Below are 20,266 nucleotides of genomic sequence, written 5' to 3' on the forward strand. Positions count from 1 at the left end.
AGAAGAGGCTAACCCGGTTTAGGGGAGGGAGCTCCCACACTGGGAGTTCTTTATAGCAATAAAGTCATGGGTTCAGTCAATAAGTCCAGTTGAAGTAACAAGCGACCTACTATGAGCTGGGCAATGTGCTAAGCAGTATCCCTATGATGGATACATATGTATGTGCAATATATATTATACATACACACATATATATGTGCATAATATGCACACACATGCAGTGTGCTGGTACATATACATGCGTATATGCCCTATTTTTCCATTAAGTTCTTTCTACGTGTCTATTATTTCCAAGTTTTTGAGCCCTCTGTCGAATTCTGTGGGGACATCAGTCTATTTATAGCCACTTCACAATTGTTAAATTTAGCTTCACTAAATTTTTTATTCCCTTTGTCAGAAGAAGATAAAAGTTTCTTATTTTACTCCATATCTTTTGTTTGATTGATCATATTTGGATACCTAGATGATTTAATCTTCTCCCTCATTAATTTTCCACAGATTTCTCTTTCCAAGATTGGGAGGGGCAGCTACATCTGGTCTGAGACACCGAATACTTGCAGCTGTGTGACCCTGGGTTACAGGGAACCCCGATCGCCTCACAAAAGAAAAGAAAAAGATCGTGAGCTTTTCCTTTATTAGTGTGAGTGTACATATGTTTGAAATGGACACGTGCTCATTATCGGTGGGGCTTTTTCACACTGTGACCTCCTGGAGGGCAGGACCTATTATACGCCTTTCTCTGAATCCCCAGGGCTTAGTATGGTGCTTGGCACATAGTAGGTGCTTCATTTGACTCAATTCAGTTCTACTGGCTGTTCCTTGACTGGGGTGCTCCATCTTTAACCGGACTGTCCTCCAGGCCTGGAGTGCTCTCTCTCCTTCCTTCCCCCTCCTGCCTTCCTCAAAGTCTTACCTCCTGCCAGCCAGGTGTCCTGGTCCTCCTTAAGGTGAGCACTTCTCAGCTCAGATTTCCTTCCATCCACCCTCTGCATATTTTGCGCGTGCACAGCGGTGGGACGTTGCCTCTCCAGTTATGCTGGAAGCTCCTCGAGGGCAGGGACGAGGTTTCTGTTGTTTCTACTTTGGGTTCCCAGCCCTCAGCCCAGAGCTCCCCGTGGAGAAATCACCCAGCTCAGCTTATGACCGTTGTCTGATTGATCAACTAACCGAGTCCCCTCACTGAGAGGCTTCCAGGGGATCCCTTCCCTGGGTCACAGTGACCTTGAAGCTAGGATTCCTTCCCCAGGTCACAGGAGATCTTGGAGCCGAGGATTCCATCCCTTGGAGCCCTCCGAGGTCTCCTCTACTCGGATGACCACGTTCAATGATAACTAAAGGCCTGTGAGCTGGACGGGGGGCTGAACACTTAATTGTTGCCAGTCCTGGTTCCCCAGCTGTTTGACTAACCCAGAGAGACCCAGCTCTCTGCTCATTTGGCTGGAGCTCAGAAGCTTTCTTTAGTTCTAGCAGGTGCGAAGGGTGGGCGAGCCTTTCCCCTCGTGTAATTACTTTCCACTTTTGATGTTGGGAAGGCCGTTTGGGATACGCTGGCCAGCACAGACGCGGCCGTCCGGCTCTGCAGTTTGCTGTGGAGATCAGCAGAGGAGACGGAGCTTCCCTCTTCCCGCCGCCCAGTCCCTGCAAATTCTCCAGATGCAATTCCTGCCGTCCCCGTTTCCCCTCATCTCTGTCCCAAAGCCCCAAGCTTCCGGTCCCCTTGCCTTCCTCCAAGAGCACGTTTCCTCTCTTGTAACTGTCTCCACACCATCAGCCCCTGTGTATCAGCACTTGGCAATGCTGCCCCTCAGACCCAGAGTCTTCCAGAGAAAGCCTGTGGCCACTATGCCTAGGGGATGAGAGCTCCCAGAACGTCCAGGGTCCCCACTCCCCAAGAGACACGCTACTGAGTCAGCATTGGGCCGGCGCTGGGCAGGACCGGAACGCAATCATCCCCCCGCCCTCTACGCCACTAGAAATGCTTCCATTACTGACCTCTCAGTCCCTGGGCAAGTCACTTAATTCTGTTTGCCGCAGTTTCCTCATCTGTAAAATGAGGAAAAAAAAAAAAGACCAGTAGCCCTTTAACTTGCTCCAGTGCTACACGCAGAGTCTCCCCTAAGAGCCTCAGAACAAGTCTAGGAAGAAGTCTAGGGTTTTTACAGGAATTATTCTCTTCTGCACCAACCCCCACTCACAATGTGACTGCACGAGGAAGGATTGCGGCCAGATGGTATGAAGTGACTGGGGAAGTTGGGATGGGGATCCACAAAGAAAGGCAAAAGCATGATTCCTGCCCTCGGGAATCTTACGCTCTAATGCTGGAAGGAATCTGTCCAGAATCCCAAGTTCCCATGCCCTGTTTGTCTGGGGGGAGGGAGGGTCTGTCCTGAAGCGTTCACAGTGAGGAGCGAGTCCTCCATGGACTCCTTTGGGTTCCCGGCCCTCCATGGGTGGCTTTCACCTTGCTGTGGGAGTATTTAGGGGGCTGAACCCGGAGCACTAAGGGAGCACTGCTGGGTAGCTGGGGGCTGCTCTCGGACACTGATGCAGGGAGCACTAAGGGAGCACTGGGCAAGCTGAGTTCTGGGGGCATTGACGGACTTTGTGTTGCCTTTTCATCTCTAGCTGTCTAATGAAATGGCTGTATAGCTGAATTAGAACTTTAGAGAGAACATGGCAGGGTCAGAAATGATGGGAGGATGGGGGCTGAGCTATGATTTGATTGGCTAATCCATGACATCTCTAAACTAGTGAGAGAAAGAGGAACTTCCTAGAGGAGCAACCACAACTGTGCAATCGCTGCTACCTGGAGGAATTCCTGCATCATTTCGATTTCTCTCCTTCAATTCCTCAGTCAGCATTTATTTAGCACCTACTGTGTGCCAGACCCACACAAGGTGCTGGGGACACAAGAAATGGTCCCTTTTGTCAAGAGCAGCAGATGCTGTGACTTTGGCTGTTGAAGTCCTGATCACCTTTGGTCTAGATCCCGGGGGCAGCCTCCAAGCTGCTCATCCCCCTTGCCTCCAGACTCCCTACTTCAGTCTATTCTACCCTCTGATGACAGACATTTTTTAAAGTGTAGAACTGACCGGGTTACTCCTCTGCTCAACCAACTCCACTTGCTCCCCATTGCCTCCAGAATCCCCTGTGTGTTCCTTTGTTTGGCTTTGAAAACCCCACCATGTTTGTTCCAATTTATGCTCCCGAGTGCATTCAGATTGGTTTTCTCTCTGTTCTCACCATCTCCTGCCTCCATGCCTTTGCCCAGGTGACCCCCCATAACTGCAATGCAACCCTCCCATACCCTCAACTCCCAGACCCCCTTTCCCCTTTGAGATGCAGCTCAGACACCATCTTTTTCATGCATTTTTCCTGATTCTTCCCATCTCCCAGCCTACTAGCAGCCTCCCTCCCAATGCCTCGTAGTATTTCGTACCCACTTGGGTCTCATTTGCTTTATGTTTGTTGCTGGATATATTTGTATAAATCCTTGTCTCCCCCATGAGAATGTCAGTTTGTTGTGAGTAGGAGCAGTTTCCTTTTCTGTACCTGTTTCTTTAGCACCTAACACAGAGCTGGGTATATACTAGGTGCTTAATAAATGCTTGCTTGGTCACCGGAGCCAGAGCGCCTGCCTGCTATGTCTATGTTACATCTGCGGTCAGAATATAAACTCTTTGTCAAAGATTTCTCAATATTATTATCTTTGCAGCCCCGGCACCTCGTAAACAACTGGAGCTTAATAAGTACTCATTAATCGAAGGAATCAAATCGTCATTTCTGCAGAACAATTGCAGCCCGACAGTTGGCTTGGGGAGGGAGAGCTAGATGAGAAACACTCACCTGGGGCGGGTTGTACAGGTGGCAGAGGGGCTGCCCGGGCTTCTGCTTACAGAAGTGGAGGGCATGGCAGACCACATCCGCGTTCAGCTTCAGACTCAGCCTGCAGGGAAAGGGAGCGGAGGAAGGGTCAGGGGCACTTCCCGGGCTGCCGGGAACTGAGCTAAGGCATTCTGCTGCCCTGGGCCTTTGGGTTTCTCCCTCTGGGCTGCTGGGGCCAGCTGACTGTCTGCCATCTTGTTCTCAGCCACGGGGGAGAAGTGCTGAGCTTTGTGTTCAGCCTGTTGGGCTGAACGAGTCAGGTCAAATTAGCTCAGGGTCATTCTACAGGGACCAGTGTTATTACTTGATGCACTCGCACCACGAGGATGCTCAGAGAATCTGCTGCTCCTGGGCTCTTAGGTGTTGTTCAGACCTTTTTGTTTTAATTTCTTTCTTCTTTTTAGGAATTAAATTTAAATATTAATTAACTAAATCAAAATTCATGAATCTGAGCCTAAGGTTGATTGAATAAATCAATCAAGTCATCCCTTCCCACTCAGAGTGAGCGAGAAGTTGAGAACAAGTCGCCAAGGTTCAGTCCCTGCAGCTCCCGCTGGCTTCAGACTCAGTCCCAAACGGCTGAAGGTTTCAGGTCCTCCATGGATTTTGGGGGAGGGGGGCTCAGGACTCATGCTCAGATGGGCTGAGCAAACTGGGCCATGACCCGGGAGGCCCCCGGACGGAGCTGCTTAAAGCGGGGGCTCGGTGCCATCGGGGACTGGACGTGGTAAATGCTGCCGACCTGAGTGGTCCTGCTCACGGTCCCAAACCGAGACTGGTTCATGCTGAGGACCTGGGGCTCTGGCTCCTCCCCTGCTCCCGTGGCCAGAAAGCTGGGGCCGTCGGCCTCCTTGGGATCAGCCTGGGACCCCCACACAAGACCCCCAGCCCCAGCTCCTCACAAAGAGGGAAGGGATGCACATCCGTCCCCCCCAACATTGCCAGGATGGCTCTGAGTTCTCTGCACCCTCAGACTGTTGCCCAGGCCTTCGGCTCTCGACTCGGTGCAGAGCAGAGAGGGGCAAATCGGGGGCTACAACCTGCATCTTCCCTGGAGCCCCCAGGAGTGTGCTGGGAGAGGAGCACAAGCTTCAGCTCCAGGAGATACTGGAGGACCCAGGAGGAGAGGGCTGAGCTGGGGCCTTCAGGCAGAAGTGCCCGATCTCAGCTCATGCCCAGGCCTGGGGGGTAAGCCTGCAGAGATCATGGGCTCTCCTGTAGGGACGAGGCAGTGTAATCATGGGGGCAACGAACATGAGAGATGGGCCGGGAATCCGGGCTTTCTCCACTCCTGGGAGGCAGCGAGGTGGGTAACAGAGCACCGCACCTGGACTCAGGAAGGCTGGGGCTCACACCCGGCCTCAAATTTAGTTGGGTGACAGTGGGTAAGTTTCTGTTTGCCTCAGTTTCCTCAACTGTGAAATGGGAATAATAACAGCATCTGCCTTCCAGGGTTGCTGTGAGCATCAAATGAGCTCATGTTCTTTATACAGTGTTGGGCACATGGGAGGCCCTGTATAAATGCTTCCCTTTCTCCTTCCCCTTACCTCCCTTTCTCCTTCTCTCTCCCTTTCCCTTCCCCTCCTCTCCCCTCCCCTCCCCTCCCCTTCCCTCTCTCTTCCACACTTCCTTGTGTGTGACAGGGGCAGAAGGGAGCAGAGAGCTCTTGGGAGAGCTCGTCCTCCAGTGTGGTCAGCTGTGCATCTGCCTGGGTCCATGATGGCACAGGGAGGGTTATTTCTGCCTGTGATGGAGAACAAGGGTGAAGCCCCAGCTCTGAGAGAAGCCGGAGACCTTACCAGTAACTCCCCAGGTCCAAAGTGGCTCAGGGGAGGAGGGACAGCGCTGTTTTCTGCTCAGGTCCATCTGTGGGTCAGTGGGCCCTGATAGGCCGAAGGAGTCATGGCCAAAGGTGTGGAGGCAGAGAGAAGGAAAACGGGAGGGCAGGAAATGAACCAGGGCATCAGGAGAAAATGTACCATGGGGACCAGGGAAGGAAGAATGGATGGCAACTGGAAAGACGTGAAGGAAGGCTCAGAAACACCCAGAGGAACCTGTCTGCCATGGCTGGAGGCATTTTGTTTGTGAAAATTCTGGTTACAAAATCCAGAGTCAGGATTCCAAACAAAGTTCCATGTTTCCTAGCTCAAGGTGCGCATTTGCTTGAATAAGACAAATAATGCTGCGGGTTTCAGCTTTTCTCTTCTTTTCTGAGCAGATTAAATTGGAATCCTCACCCCCTTCTCTCATCTCCTTTCTCCCAGCAAGTTCATTTCCCTGCCATGGATCCTTTTCTACTCACAGTTTGATGATGTCGGGTCCCAATATTTCTGCCGTGAGGTAGCAGATGTTTTGCAGGGAGAGCTTTTCTGCAAAAATGAGGGAAATTTAAAGTTAAACTCCAAAGTGTGTATGTTTATACGCATGGATTTATATATTTATCCCCATATCTACCCATAAAAGGATGCATTTTCTTGTTGGATATTCAGTACCAATGAATGTTCTATCAAAACTTAAAATTATGAGAGAGGATCAATATTTTAACAAATGTTTCCACTGCAATTAAAAAATTCCTTCATGAATTGATTACTATTTTAAAAAATTAATTTTTCTTTGCAACAGACATTATTCCTAACACATACTGAGGTAACAATGCTGTGGATCTGACCAGGGCCTTTGATACTGTCAGGCGTGAGGGTTTAAGGAAAATTCTCCTTAATTTGGTGCCCAGAGAAGCCGTTCAGTACAGGACAGCCCCCTCCCGATGGCCGGCCTGCCGGGATTTGGGACCACGGACAGTGCTCTGAGCTTTCCCAGTCACCGATGGAAGGAAACAAGGCCATGAGCTCACTCCCTTGCTTCCCAGCCTGATGTCTTCAGCATTGAGGACAGATCCGGCATCAAAGTCAGCCCCAACCCCCCAGGTTCCTGGGGACTTTTTGTACCTGACCGGAGGTAGAGCATTCAGGTTCACATTGGTGTGATCAATCACCGGCAGACACATGGAACATGACCCTAACATAGTGATATCATTTTTTCCCCTGAGGCATTTGGGGTTAAGTGACTTGCCCAGGGTCACACAGCTAGGAAGTGTTAAGTGTCTGAGGCTGGATTTGAACTCAGATCCTCCTGACTTCAGGGCTGGTGCTCTCTCCACTGTGCCACTTAGTGGCCCCAATTCCACCTGCCTTCTGTCAGTTTCTCCCCTCTTATTTCATTTTTGAGTAAGATAGTTTTCTACCCTCCAACTGAAGGTGTATGTTATTCCCTCTTTGAGCAAATTTCAATGAGAGTAAGTTCATGTGCTCCCACACCTCCATCTTCTCCTCCACTGTAAAAGTTCTTTCCCACCTCTTTTATGTCAAATAATTTACCCCATTATACCTCTCATTTTCCCCTTCTCCCAGTGTCTTCCTTTTTCTCACCTCTCACTTATTTTATTTTTATTCCCTTTTCTCAACTCTTTATTAATTTATTTTAGGTAATTTATTATCTAATTCTAAATATCTAAATATTATCTATTATTAGATTATTTAGATTAATTTATTTTTAGATAATCATCTCATCATATTCAACCCACACCTGAGTCCTCTGTCCATGTACACTTTTTTATTATTATAGCTTTTTATTTACAAGTTATATGCATAGGTAATTTTACAGCATTGACAATTGCCAAACCTTTTGTTCCAATTTTTCCCCTCCTTCCCCCCATCCCCTCCCCCCTATGGCAGATTGACCAATACATGTTAAATATGTTAAAATATATTTTAAATACAATATATGTATACATGTCCAAACAATTATTGCTGTACAAAAAGAATCTGTCCATGTATACTTTTAGGAGTCCTAATAATTCTCTAATAAAACTCTAAAGACTCTCCAGCTAGGTAGGAATGTAAACAGTTTAATCTTACTGAATCTCTTAGATTTCTTCTTTCTGTTTACTTTTTTGATGTTTCTGTTGAGGCTTGTATCTGAAAGTCAAATTTTCTCCTCATCTTTGGTCTTTTCATCAGGAATGCTTGAAAGTCCTCCATTTCATTGAAAATCCATCTTTTTTTTGTTTTGTTGGGTTGATGATTCTTGGTTGTAATCCTAGCTCTTTTACCTCTGGAATATCATATTCCAAATCCTCTGATCCTTTAATGTGTAAACTTTTTTAATCCTTACAGTACCATGATAATTGAATTGTTTTTTTTTTTCTAGGTGCTTGTGATATTTTCTCTTTGACCAGGGAGCTCTGAAATTTAGCTATAATATTCCTTGGAGTTTGCATTTGGGGATCTCTTTTAGGAGATGGATTCTTACTCTCTGGTTTTAGGAGATCCTCTATATAGGATAGTTGTTTTCTTTGATAATTTCTGGAAAGATAAACTCTAGACTTTTTTTTTTTATCATGGCTTTTAGGTAGTCCAGTAATTCTTAAATTCTCTCTCCTTGATCTATTTTCCAGGTCAGTTGTTTTCCAAGAAGATATTCCACATTTTCTTATATTTTTCTCCATTCTTTTGATTTTACTTTGTTGCTTTTTGATGTTTCATGGAGTAATTAGCTTCCATCTGCCCAATTCTACTTTTAAGGAATGATTTTCTTCATTCACTAAGCTTTTGTATCTCCCTTTCCATTTGGCCAGTTCTACCTATTAAGGAGTTTTTCAGTAAATTTTAATGTATGTTTTCCCATGTGACCATTCTGCTTTTTAAGGAATTCTTTTCTTTATTGAATTTTTGTGCCTCGTTTACCATCTGGACTATTCTGTTTTTAAAGGTGTTGTTGTCTTTAGTATTTTTTGTGCCTTCTTTACAAGCTGTTGGTTCTTTTTTCATGATTTTCTTACATCACTGTCATTTCTTTTCCCAGTTTTCTTCTACTTCTCTTATTTAAGTTTTAAAACTTTTTGGAGGTATCTTTCAGGAATTCTTTTTGGACTTGAGACAAATTTACATTTTTTCTTTGAGGTTTTGGATGTACTAGTTTTGGACTTTGTTGTTTTTTTCTAAGTTTGTGTATTGATCTTCTATGTCACCACAATAGTTTTCTATGATCCAGATCTTTTGTCGTTGTTATAGTTTGCTCATTTTCCAAGCCATTTTCTTGATTTTTAACTTCATTTTAGTTAGACTCTGCTCCCATGGTGGAGGAGCACTGTCTCAAGTTTCAGAGTTTTTTGTAGCTGTTTTCAGAACCAGCTCTGGGGGTCTGTAAGTTTTCAGTTCTCCCAAAGTGGTATGATCACAGAAGAAGTGTATTTACTACTCTCTTAGCCAGCACTCTGGTTTGTGAGTGACCACAAGAACTCTTTTCTGCCCTAGAAACTATGACTAGGATTTGGAACTGGACAATACAACAGAATTCTGCACTTAATGCCAGCAAAAGGACCCCTGTAATCTCCTGCCAATTGTCTGAACCCCTAATTGCCTGTGGGCCAAAAGAACTCCAGAGGCAGTTGCTGCCATTGCTGATTCAGTCGGCCCCATACTTGTTTCCTAGGGTACAGCTATTATCCCAATACAATAGATCTTTCCTCTCAACATTCCAAGTTTCCTTCTGCTCGAAAATTGTTTCACCTTGTCCTTTGGTTGGTTCCACCATTGTAGAACTTTGAAGTTCTGTAGAAAGTTGTTCAAAGGGAATTTGCGAAAGCTCAGGTGAATCCCTGCCTTTTCTGTTCCATCTTGGTTCCATCCAATGGGTTGGAAGCAATGAATTTCCCCTTCTGGGAGGGGAACAGACTAGAGCTTCCCTCATTGGGGATGGTGTAGAGGGGATCCTTGGGTAAAAATTTGGATCAAGTGGCCCCAGAAATGAAGGGACTTGTCCGCAGTCACAAAGCTGACCTGTCTGAGGCAGAAGTAAAACAGATATTTCTGAGTAATGGACTTAATCCTTTATTCCACACAGCTGGAAGGGACCATAGGTATGATTTAGCCAAGTCTCCTCATTGTAGAAAGAGTGGATCTAGGTCTGGATGAGATGACATTGGTCACTGGTAAAGGGCAGAAGGCATTAAGTGAGAGATATTTCCCTCTTTCCAGGCTGTCCCTGAGTCTCTGTGATGGGACAAAGATGAGATGGGATCCCAAGGCTGGAGCTGCTAGACGGTAATAAGGCAGTGAGTTCGTGAGGAAGGGGCTCAATGAATCAAAGACAAAGAAGATATTCCGCCTGGAGCGTTCATTGCTTGGAGCAGAGGTGCCCTGGGCTAGAGGCTTTAATCATAAAGTCAAAGAAGGACAATTTCCCCAATCCTCCTCCTTGCCCCTCGCGGTATTGCTCTGCTCACTTTGAAGAATCAAGTGGATGAGGAAAAACATTCATCATGGTTTCTTTCATTTTTACCCTAAACATACCACGACTCGTTCATATGGTAACAATGCATTTTGGGGACACCAAGGAAAGAGGACAGAAAAGCAAAAGACTTACAGGGCTTATAAACGGTCAGTAGAGGTATCTTCTGCTGTTTCCCCTAAATTCTACCACCTTTCTCCCCAAGGTTTTAAAGCTTTCCTCTGGAGATTTTACTAGCTTCCTCCCCCCCACTTCTGTGATTTGGATTCCCTTCAAGGGGAAGAGAAAAATTAGTGTTAATGAGGCGATCCCTGTTCCCTCGTGTTCGATTCTGTGCCCTAGCATTTGATGTTTTCCTGGGGCTTGGACGCTTCCATCAGAACGAAGAGGAACCTGCTGGAAGTATTCCCCTTCCTTTTGGAGCCAGTCTCTCCCAGGAAATTCCAGAAGGTCAGAGCCAGGAAAAGTCCGGGACTTCGCTTTCTGCTCGTTGTGGGCTAGCCCTCTGCTTCTCCCACAGACCCTCTCTTCTCCCTGTCTCAGGGCCCTCTGCTTCTCCCTGTCTCAGAGCCCTTTGCTGCTCCCCTGTCTCAGGGCCCTTTGCTGCTCCCTGTCTCAGGGCCAAGGGTCTCAGCATCCTTGTGTCTTCCCTCAGGCTGCTCCCTCGAGCTGCCTCTTGAGCTCCATCTCGGTCCTCCCTTTGGAGATGCTAGAGGCCCCTCGAGGCTTGTTTTACAGCCACATCTCCTTCTCCAAAGAAGCCTGGGGGAGCAGGCACTCGCTCCCCCTCTCCTGAATTGATATTGAGGCCGAGGGACAATCACAAACAACCTCCTCTTGCTCCCCCTCCAGGTCTGGTTCTGGCTTCTTCATTCCTGTCACCCACTCCCTGGGCTACGGACCCCATGTGACCAGTGGGTCCTTAGCTGGAAGTGGCTGCTCAGGGCCCACAGGAGCCAGGCTCAGCTCTGGGGTCCCCACTGTCCCCAGCTCCCCAGGCCTGCTCTAAAGCAAAAGTGGGCCTGACGCACCACTCTTTGTGGGCTCAGCACAAGGAGCAGCTCTGTGTCTTCTGGCAGCTGAGCCCATTCAACATCCCTTCCCAGAACCGGAACCAGCTCAGCCCCATCCTTCCCTAAATGTCAGCCAAAGGCTTTGAGCTCACAGGCTCTCCTCCTCCTCCCTCCTCCTCCTCCTCCTCCCTCCCCTCCCTCACCTCCTCCTCCTCCTCCTCTTCCTCCTCCTTCTCCTTTTTTTTTAGTCGCAGTATTTTCTTTTTATTTGAATTTTTCCCCAGGGAAAATATGCATTTTACAGTACCTGTAAACATAAGAATATGTTTACACTGACTTTGAACTCAATGCATTTTGGAATGTTGCAATACTCATCAAACCCAATGTAATATGCAACAGCAGCGAAAGACAGAGAAATGCATTAGTTTTATGGTTAAAAAATACTCATAGCAGGAGCTTTGGAAAGATGATTTATTAAGTCAAGTCATTGCACTTGGTCATTTTATTGCTACAGCAAAACAAGGCCATTTTATTACTGTAACACTTTTCATTTCTAAGTATAACTGGATGGTCTTATTCTGCTCATCCCTTGTAAGTTTTCATGTGGACAAAACATTTAAAGATAATTTGAGACACCATTTTGTTGTGCTATGAGCACAGTGAGAAAATAAGAAAATAGAAATTTCTATGACATCAGGTCTATTTTTCCATTTCATCAGCAGAAATCTTATGGTAAAGACAAAAATTACAGACACAACAAATATTTTTTAAAATTGGGGTATTCATTTTTTGATGTCTTTAGGATGATGTCTCCACAGGCTCTGGGCTCCCAGGGCTCTTTCTCCTAAGTTCCACAGGCTCTTCTGAGCTCATAGGATCTTCTGGGCTCACAGGTTCTTCTGGACTCACAGGTTCTTCTGGTTCCACAGGCACTTCTGGACTCTACAGGCACTTCCGGGGCTCACAGGGCTCCTGCTGTCAGCTCTCACAGAGTCAGACTGACCCCACTGGCCCCTGTGACGGCTCCTCCCCATGACGTCATTGTCCCTCTCTCCCTGCAATGCCAAAGGCTTTGTCCTGGGCTCATTACATGAGGGACTCCTCTCAGCCCAGGCCTGGTCCACCAAAAGGCAGCACCCAGGCAAACTGCATTCTGGGCATCTGCTATGTAAGGCTGGGGTCCCGCAGGTCATCTGCTGCCCTCCCAGAGCCAGCCATGGCTGTTGGAGGCGGGCTATCCCAGAGGACTTGGTCCAGGGCATAGGGGCGGCCCAGAGCTGAGGCTGGAGGCTGATGGCGGCAGCCAAGGGGACAGAAGTCACGGCAGTCTGGGGACCCAGCATGAGGTCTCGTGGCTGCCTCCCCATGACTGAGGAGCACTCGGCCTCCCAGCAGTGCGGGGCAGAGAGCGGCTCGGCTGCAGCATGCTCAGCCACAGGAGGAGACTAGCCCAGGCTTCCTGACCAAAGCCGCCAGGTGGTTTGGAACCCGCTTGGAGTGGCGCAAATTCCTTTTACAGACTCCGAGCCACTGTGGTAGCGACCCGGGAAAACTTGTATTCTGAGTCTGCAAATGAGGAACAGAGCTTCAGAGTGTCTGTGACTAATGGCGACAACAACAACGATGATGATGATGATGATCCATTGATAAAAATAATAATAGTCATCCCGATGTTGATGATGATGTGATGATAGAAAAATAATATGATCATAATGATGATGACGATGATAAAAATGATCATAATGATGATGATGATGATAAGGGTGACAATAATAATGGTGATAATAATAGTAATATTAGTGATTATGATAATGATGATAATTGTTGCGCCCCAGGACTACTCTAACCTGGTGCTCCTCTTTGAGCTCCTCTTTTGTTTTAATAACCTTTTATTTACAGGTTATATGTATGAGTAACTTTATAACGTGTAGTGCCAAACCTCTTGTTCCAATTTTCACCACTTACCCCCACCCCTCCCCAGATGGCCGGGATGAGCTACTCTCAATGCCCGTTTGTCCAACCGCATGGTTGACCACACTTATCTGTCTTTGGGCACCAACCAGGATCCCACAGAGACAGACCACCAATGGGGGAAGGGAGGTCCTCTTGGAACCTGGCAAAATGGTTACTTGAGAAGAGGGTGGGAGGTGTGCTAGGCCCCAGAGCACTAAGAAGGAGGAAGATGTGGTACCTGGGGGTCAGACACCACCTCCTGGGGCTAAGCCCCACCTCCAAGTAGGACTTGCAACTCCTCCGAACCTCTCATCCCTCTCAGGTCCTCCCACATGCCTTGAACTGTATTCTTTGCTCCTAGAGCTTTTTACCCTTATAATAATAACGTTGTCGATAAGGATGATGTAATGATATTGGTGATGATAAAAATGATGATGATCATGATTATGATGATGATCATAATATATCTCTAATGTCATAATAATATATCTCTCACTCATAATATAATGTATAATAATAAATATATGTCCACTCACTCTCCATCACACTCACATGTAATAATATATATATATAAATTGTGTCATATATAATTAAATATAATGTATCCTGTCTCATAATATAATAATATATAAATATAATAATGCTAATATATTAATAATACTATAAATTGCTGTAATACAATGTAAGTAATATAGTAATCCTGCTGTAATAAATATTAATATATATTAATGAAATAATATATGTGTGTATAACTATAGTATTCTCTTCTTCCATGATGATCCTCTGGAGCAGGTTGGGGAGGTTCTGGAGGCAGCCTTAGTTTTTAGTTCACGGTAATAATCACCTCCAAAGGCAGCAAGGGTTAAAATCCTTTTATTGTCTCTTCAAAACAGCCTGGTTAGTTTTCTTAGAGGCCTATCTCCCTCCTTGGTTCCCCAGAGGTCTTGCTTGTCCTTGCAGTCTCTAGCTTCTCAGTCTCCTCAACTGACTCCTCGCTGAGGCTGTGAGAGCTTTTATATGCTCTTTTGAGGGTGTAAACTTAAATATTGACTCCTCCTCTGAGGGTGAGTTGTGTTTTCCTGACTTGTGAATAATTCTTTGTTTTAAAGGACTACATTTTTTAACGATCATTCATGTTTTAACGGTCAAATGAAGCCAAGAATCACCCCAAAAGGACGTTATGTGGAATAATTCTTTGTAACAACTATTCATGTTTTGCCTTTTAGGGTGATAAAAGGACGTTGTATTATTCTTTGTAACAACTATTCATGTTTGCCTTTTGGGGGTGATTCTAGGTTTCATTTCTCCAGAAACTGGTGTTTGGTGACTCATAGCCACATGACAATGTGAGAACACTAGTATCAGAAGATGAGACAGGTCTTTGAGAGAGCTTGAGGTCATTGAAGAAAAGACAGTAATTTCAAGGGCAATCTGGGACTCTCCTCTTCAATTCTGGGCTTCCCTCATTTTCCATTTTCAGTATTTGAATTAGATAAGTCACACCTAACGAACATACTTTAATTACTATCGGTTTTCAGCCATTGGTTTTCCTCTGTGGATTATTGGGCGAAGTCGTTTGAACGTTCCAGATCTCTTAAGAGCCTCTACCACAGTCTCAGATAGAAAGGAGGTCACACCTGAGGTTTGAATAATATAACCAATCTGGAAGCTGGCGATGACCCAAATTCAAGCTGGACTGGCACAGAATCACAGATGCGACATTGGCCCTCATCTGTTCAAACCGTGAAGAACGTTTGCTACAAGAATGCAGGGGAGACACAAAGGCATTTTGGCTGAAAGGAAGTAAAAAGAAACCTCTCGGGAAAAGATATTGGAGAACAAAGAGACAGAGGACTATCTGAGGGAATGTCTTCAATCCTATGTTAAAAGCTGAAGTTATCTGTACAGAGAGATTATCAGTAATTATTTGATTCTTAAAACCTTATTAAGCAAATGTCAGTGGAGTCTACCTCATCTAACTTTAAGAAACCCAGGGATCAATGAATCTGGAAGAAATTGGTTAATGCAGGGTTCTTTCCGATGGCACATTGGTGCTTGAACACTAGAGCACAACTGGATTGTTAAACTCACTAATATTTCATGTTCTCTCCAAGCCAGGGAGGAAGAGGAGGCTGGCCCCTAGGAGTATCTGCCGGGAACTCTTCATCGCAGGAGAGGGGTTAGGGAGCCAAAGCACAGCTTTTAGCTCACCGGGAACTCAGGAGAGGGGGACCGCACACCCACATTTGTGCACCCACACGGCCTGCGCACACAGCACCGCGGGCCTCACACAGCCTTGCACGTATGCAGTAGCCACATGCCCGTGCACAGCACATGCACTGCATATGCAACACCTCCATGCGTACACATCCGTAACACAAACTCAGCACCATCAAAGACTCAGGAAGACCCACTTTCTGGGACCTGGACAGACGCTGAGGTTCCCGAATCAGCACCTTGCTTCTCGGCACAGGAAAAAGCGTGACCTCCCAGACTTGGGGCCCCAGTCGGCAGCGATGGGGAGGTGGGCCGGTGGGCCGTCAGAATCAGAAGGCCCCAGCGCAGCTCCCAGAGTCTGGAGACCAGAAAGGTTGGGGCTTTTGAATGGTTCTGAGGGTGTCATTGTGCACCCACTTTCCTGTCTTGCGAAACCCGACAGCCTCTTGTACTGGCCTCAGCTTCTGCTTTGGGGATCCTCGTGCAGCTTTTCAGATTTACTGTGTCAACAGCCAGGAGGTCCCCCTCCCAGCGATCCCCCACAGTGCTCATCTCTTGGTCGGGTTGGCAAGCTGCTTTCTTCCCAGCGAACGGAGCCAGCCAGCGTTTGGGGCTCCACCTGCTCAAGCCTTGCCTTCTGAGCACAGAGGAAGTAGAGCAAATGGCCCAGCGAAGGCCCAGTGGGGAAAAAGGGTGGAAGGAGACATCCACTGAGCTGGGGCTGGCTAGGAAAGTCAGCCCAGTCAGGCTCCTTCTCTGCTGGAGGAGCTCTCTGTGTCAGCCTTTGTCTTCACTGTGTGTGTGTGTGTGTGTGTGTGTGTGTGTGTGAAACACCTACTGCTAAGAACCTACCTCATAAGGATATGAACAATTTTCAGATGATGAAATTGAAGCAACTTTTATCCATATGGAGAAAGGTGCTCTAAATCAGTATTGATCAGAGAAATACAAATTGGAGACAACTCTGAGGGTACCACTACAAACCTGTCAGATTGGCTAAGATGACAGAGAAAGAAAAGATAATAATTTTGGAGGATCTTGAGAAGAAAACTGGGACACTGATACATTGTTGGTGGAGTTGTGAACGAATCAACCATTCTGGAGAGCAATCTGGAGACACTATGACCAAGGGCTATCAAGTGTGCATCCCTTTGATCCAGCCTGCCAGTGTTAGTACTGGGCTTATACCCCAAAGAGACACTAAAGAAAGGACCTGTATGTGCCAGGAGAATGTTTGTGGCAGCCCTTTGTAGTGGCCAAGCTGGAAACTGAGTGGATGATGCCCATCAGTGGGAGAATGGCTGAATAAATTGTGGTGTATGAATATTATGGAATTATTACTGTTCTGTGAAATGACCAGCAGGACGAATAGAGGATTGGAGAGACTTACATGAACTGATGCTGAGTGAAATGAGCAGGACCAGGACATCATTATATACCTCAACAGTGATACTCTATGAGGATGGATTCTGATGGAAGTGGATTTCTTCAACAAAGAGAAGATCGAACTCAGTTTCAATAGATCAATGATGGACAGAAGCAGTTACACCCAGAGAAGGAACACTAGGAAATGACTGGAAACTGTTTGCATTTTGGTTTTTCTTCCTGGGTTATTTCTACCTTCTGAATCCAGTTCTTCCTGTGTGTGCAATGAAGAAGTGTCCGCTACTTGCACACATAGATTGTATCTAGGATATACTAGAAGGCATATCTAGCCAATAGCCAGAGGACTTTGCCATCTGGGGAGGGTGGGAGGAGGAGGAGGAGAAGTTGGAACAAAAGTGAGTGCAAAGGGATAACGTTGTAAAATTACAGACAAGGGCTCACAACAATAAAGTTATAACTCTTTCTTTCTTTAACAATAATAATAAAGAACAGCCCTCAGAGAACTGAAAATTTCCTCTGAAGATTAGATCAAGCATCCTGTCAAACCACAAAGGCGAACCGCTTCACGGTGAGAGCATCAGCACAGCTCATTGTCCTGAGAGACCGTTTTAGAAGAGAGTAGTTAAGTGAAGAGACAGAGACCTGAGACAGAGACACAGGCACAGAGACGGTGCAGAAGACAGAAGTAGAGAGACAAGAGAAAAGAGAACACAGAGGAAGAGACACAGAGACAGAGAGACAGAGACAGAGAGATAAAAAGAGACATACAGAGAAACAAAAAGACCACAAGAGAGAGACAGAGACAGCTAGACAGATAAAGAGACAGAGACACACACAGAGAGATAGAGAGAAAAGAGAGATACTCAGAGATACTGGCAGCAGGGTGGCTGCCAGGGTCAGTGGCAGCCAGGGGTTTTTCCACCTTTGGGCATCAGAGAGAAGGCAGGCCTGCAGCAGGATGCTGAAGAGAGTGGTCAGAGCTCTCCCACAGGCAGTAGTGGACAGGGTCAGCCCCAGTTTACAATGTAGCCAGGCTTGACCTGGAAACAGGCTTATTTCAAACTTATCAGAAAGTCCATCGTGAACGAGCTCCCAGCGGGTCTCAGACTTTGCATGGCCCCAGATCCAGAGCTGGAAGGTGCTTGCGAGTTCATCCAGTCTCCCCCTCCATTTTCCAGAAGAGGAAACTGAGGCACAAAGATGTTCTCATAGGCAGAAAGGAGCAGAGCCGATACATGAATTAAAGTCCTCTAGCCCCAGGACAGGGCTCTATCCACTGCACTACCTGATCACTCCACTCAAAACCAGGGCAATCCAGTGAGAGTCAGAGACTTCCCTTCCTCCCAGGGTCCGGGGGGGCATTCTTGGCTTGGCTGGGCACCAGGGAGTGTGCCCTGACCCCAGCCCCTGAGAGCCCACATAGTCCAATCCCCCATTTCACAGAGAAGAAACTGTGGCTTGTGGAAGGATTAAAGGTTCAGGACCAGGGCCGGAGGAGACCTCAGAGACCCCAGCTGATCCCGAATCCCTCCAAAAGTGCTTGGTTCTAAAGGTGACCAGTCTCAGGAGGCAAGATTTGGACCTGGATCCTTTCACCCTCGAGCCATCTCTTTCTCACGGCCTTCGATGTTCCTGCCTGCTTTCCATCTATGACCCCCATGATCCCAGGGCCTGTGCTTGGGCCGGACACAGTGGGAGGAGTCAGGGGGTAGCCCATATAAGCCCCACCCATGAGGTGGCCAGCTCTTCTTCTCCCACCAAATTCTTCCCACCCTCCCGATCAGAGCATCTGGGACTGCTCCTCCCCTTCTTTGGGCTGACTTCAAAGTCACAGAATCGGTAGAGACCAAGAGCCAAGCTAATCTCTTACTTACAAATGAGTAATCTGAGGCCCAGAAAATTCACTGGCTTGCCCAGAGCCCCACAGCCAGGATTTGGTTGCATCTGTCAACAAGCATCTGTCAAAGGTCTGCCATATGCAAAGCATTTCTGTCCTTGACTTGGGGTGGGAAAGAGGAGCAGAACTCTGGCCAAGGGGAAGGAAGGCAGGCTGTGGGGGACAGTCCTTTCTCAGAAGCTTCTCTTTTCTTTGGCTTCCTCCTTCTTTGCCACCACCCTTCCTTCCTGGGGCAGCCCGCTTTGTTGTCCACCCTGTGACCCCACCACTCACCTCTGCAAATGGACTTCTGCCCCACCTGCAGGTGACAGTGCCAGCTGACATTTCTCAAGCCCTCAAAAGGAAGCAGCAGACAGAGACAGAGACAGAGACAGAGAGAGGGACAGAGACAGAGAGAGAGACAGAGACAGAAACAGAGAGACAGAGACAGAGAGAGGGACTGATACAGAGAGATGAATAACTCCCGAGACTTGGCCATGGTTTGTGGGCAGGAGGAAGCGGGGACTGGCCCAAGGCTGCCTTCACTGCCATCCCAGACCCATTGAAATGGGTGCCCAGAGGAGGGACCTTTCCCCACCCTGCAGAAATCAGAGAGTCTTTGCTTGTTTGCAAGAAACAGAAAAGAATATTTGCTACCAGACTGCCCCAAAACAATAGATTCAGTCAATGTAAAATCAGAGTTTAGCACCCAGTCTTAGTATTTTCTCCTTGCTCCTTAATAACAAACCTTTGGGAAAAATGGATGATTTTGAAAATGCATTTTGATGGTTTTTCCTTAATTAGACTGAGAGTTTTCACAGAGAAATTAGTCTTTTTACATGGAGGAAACTTAATTAGACGGAGAAGTGCTTGGATGTCAGGTAATGGAGTTTAGGAGGGAGTAGGAGAGGATGGGTGGTCTTTGGGTCTGGAAAAAAAAACATCGAATCCTAAAGAGATGGTTTCAGACTTAGGGAGCATTTGTGCCCCAACTCTTTGAGGACACTTGAGCCCGGTTGCATGTTCAGTCCCCCACAGCCATCTCTGCTGGAGGGAATGCAGAGCCCCTCTCCACACCAGCTCTTGGGCTCGCTTCTTAGCCAGTACTGAACAGGAAGTACCATCTTCTAAAGGTACATGGGGACATACCACTTGCCTGCTGCTGTATTTGATGGGCCTTTCCATTGGCTATGAAGGTGAATCTCCCCTCTTTGGGTGAGAGCTCCTCGAGGTTGGGACATGTCCTCCCTCTATCCTTATCCCAGAGCTTCTGGGCAGGAGCCTTTGTCTCGCCAACCCATCCCCTGGGACACACTCAGTGCCTTGGAAGGGGCTTTTACCCCGGGCCTCTCGGCCTCTGAGAAGAGCTGCTTTAGGAGTTCCTTCTAGACCCCACCAAGAACACTTAGAGCCCCCTGTTCCAGCACAAAGTCAAATTATCTAAAGTAAGGGACTGCGCAGAAAACGACAGACTGATGTAGCAAACAGAGTGTTGTTCTCAGCAGCAGAAGCCTAGATTCAAATCCCTACCTGAGCCATTTGCTGTGTGACCTTGTCAAGTGGTTCTACCTTTCTGAGGTACCAGTTTCTTTTTTTCCATAAAGGGATAATGACAGCAGCTCTCCCAAAACTGCTGAAGTACCAGCGT

General features: G+C 47.0%; 1 protein-coding gene across 1 annotated transcript in view; it reads right to left on the reverse strand.

Annotated features, from left to right (window-relative positions):
* Positions 1-20,266, reverse strand: part of AOAH (acyloxyacyl hydrolase) — a 133,113-nt gene that overhangs the window by 45,417 nt on the left and 67,430 nt on the right. The window contains 2 exon segments of the mRNA XM_031951714.1: positions 3,847-3,946; positions 6,188-6,254. Of these exon segments, the coding sequence (XP_031807574.1) occupies positions 3,847-3,946; positions 6,188-6,254 (167 nt within the window).

The sequence above is a fragment of the Sarcophilus harrisii genome, chromosome 1, assembly GCF_902635505.1.
Source record: "Sarcophilus harrisii chromosome 1, mSarHar1.11, whole genome shotgun sequence".
NCBI classification, from domain to species: Eukaryota; Metazoa; Chordata; class Mammalia; order Dasyuromorphia; family Dasyuridae; genus Sarcophilus; species Sarcophilus harrisii.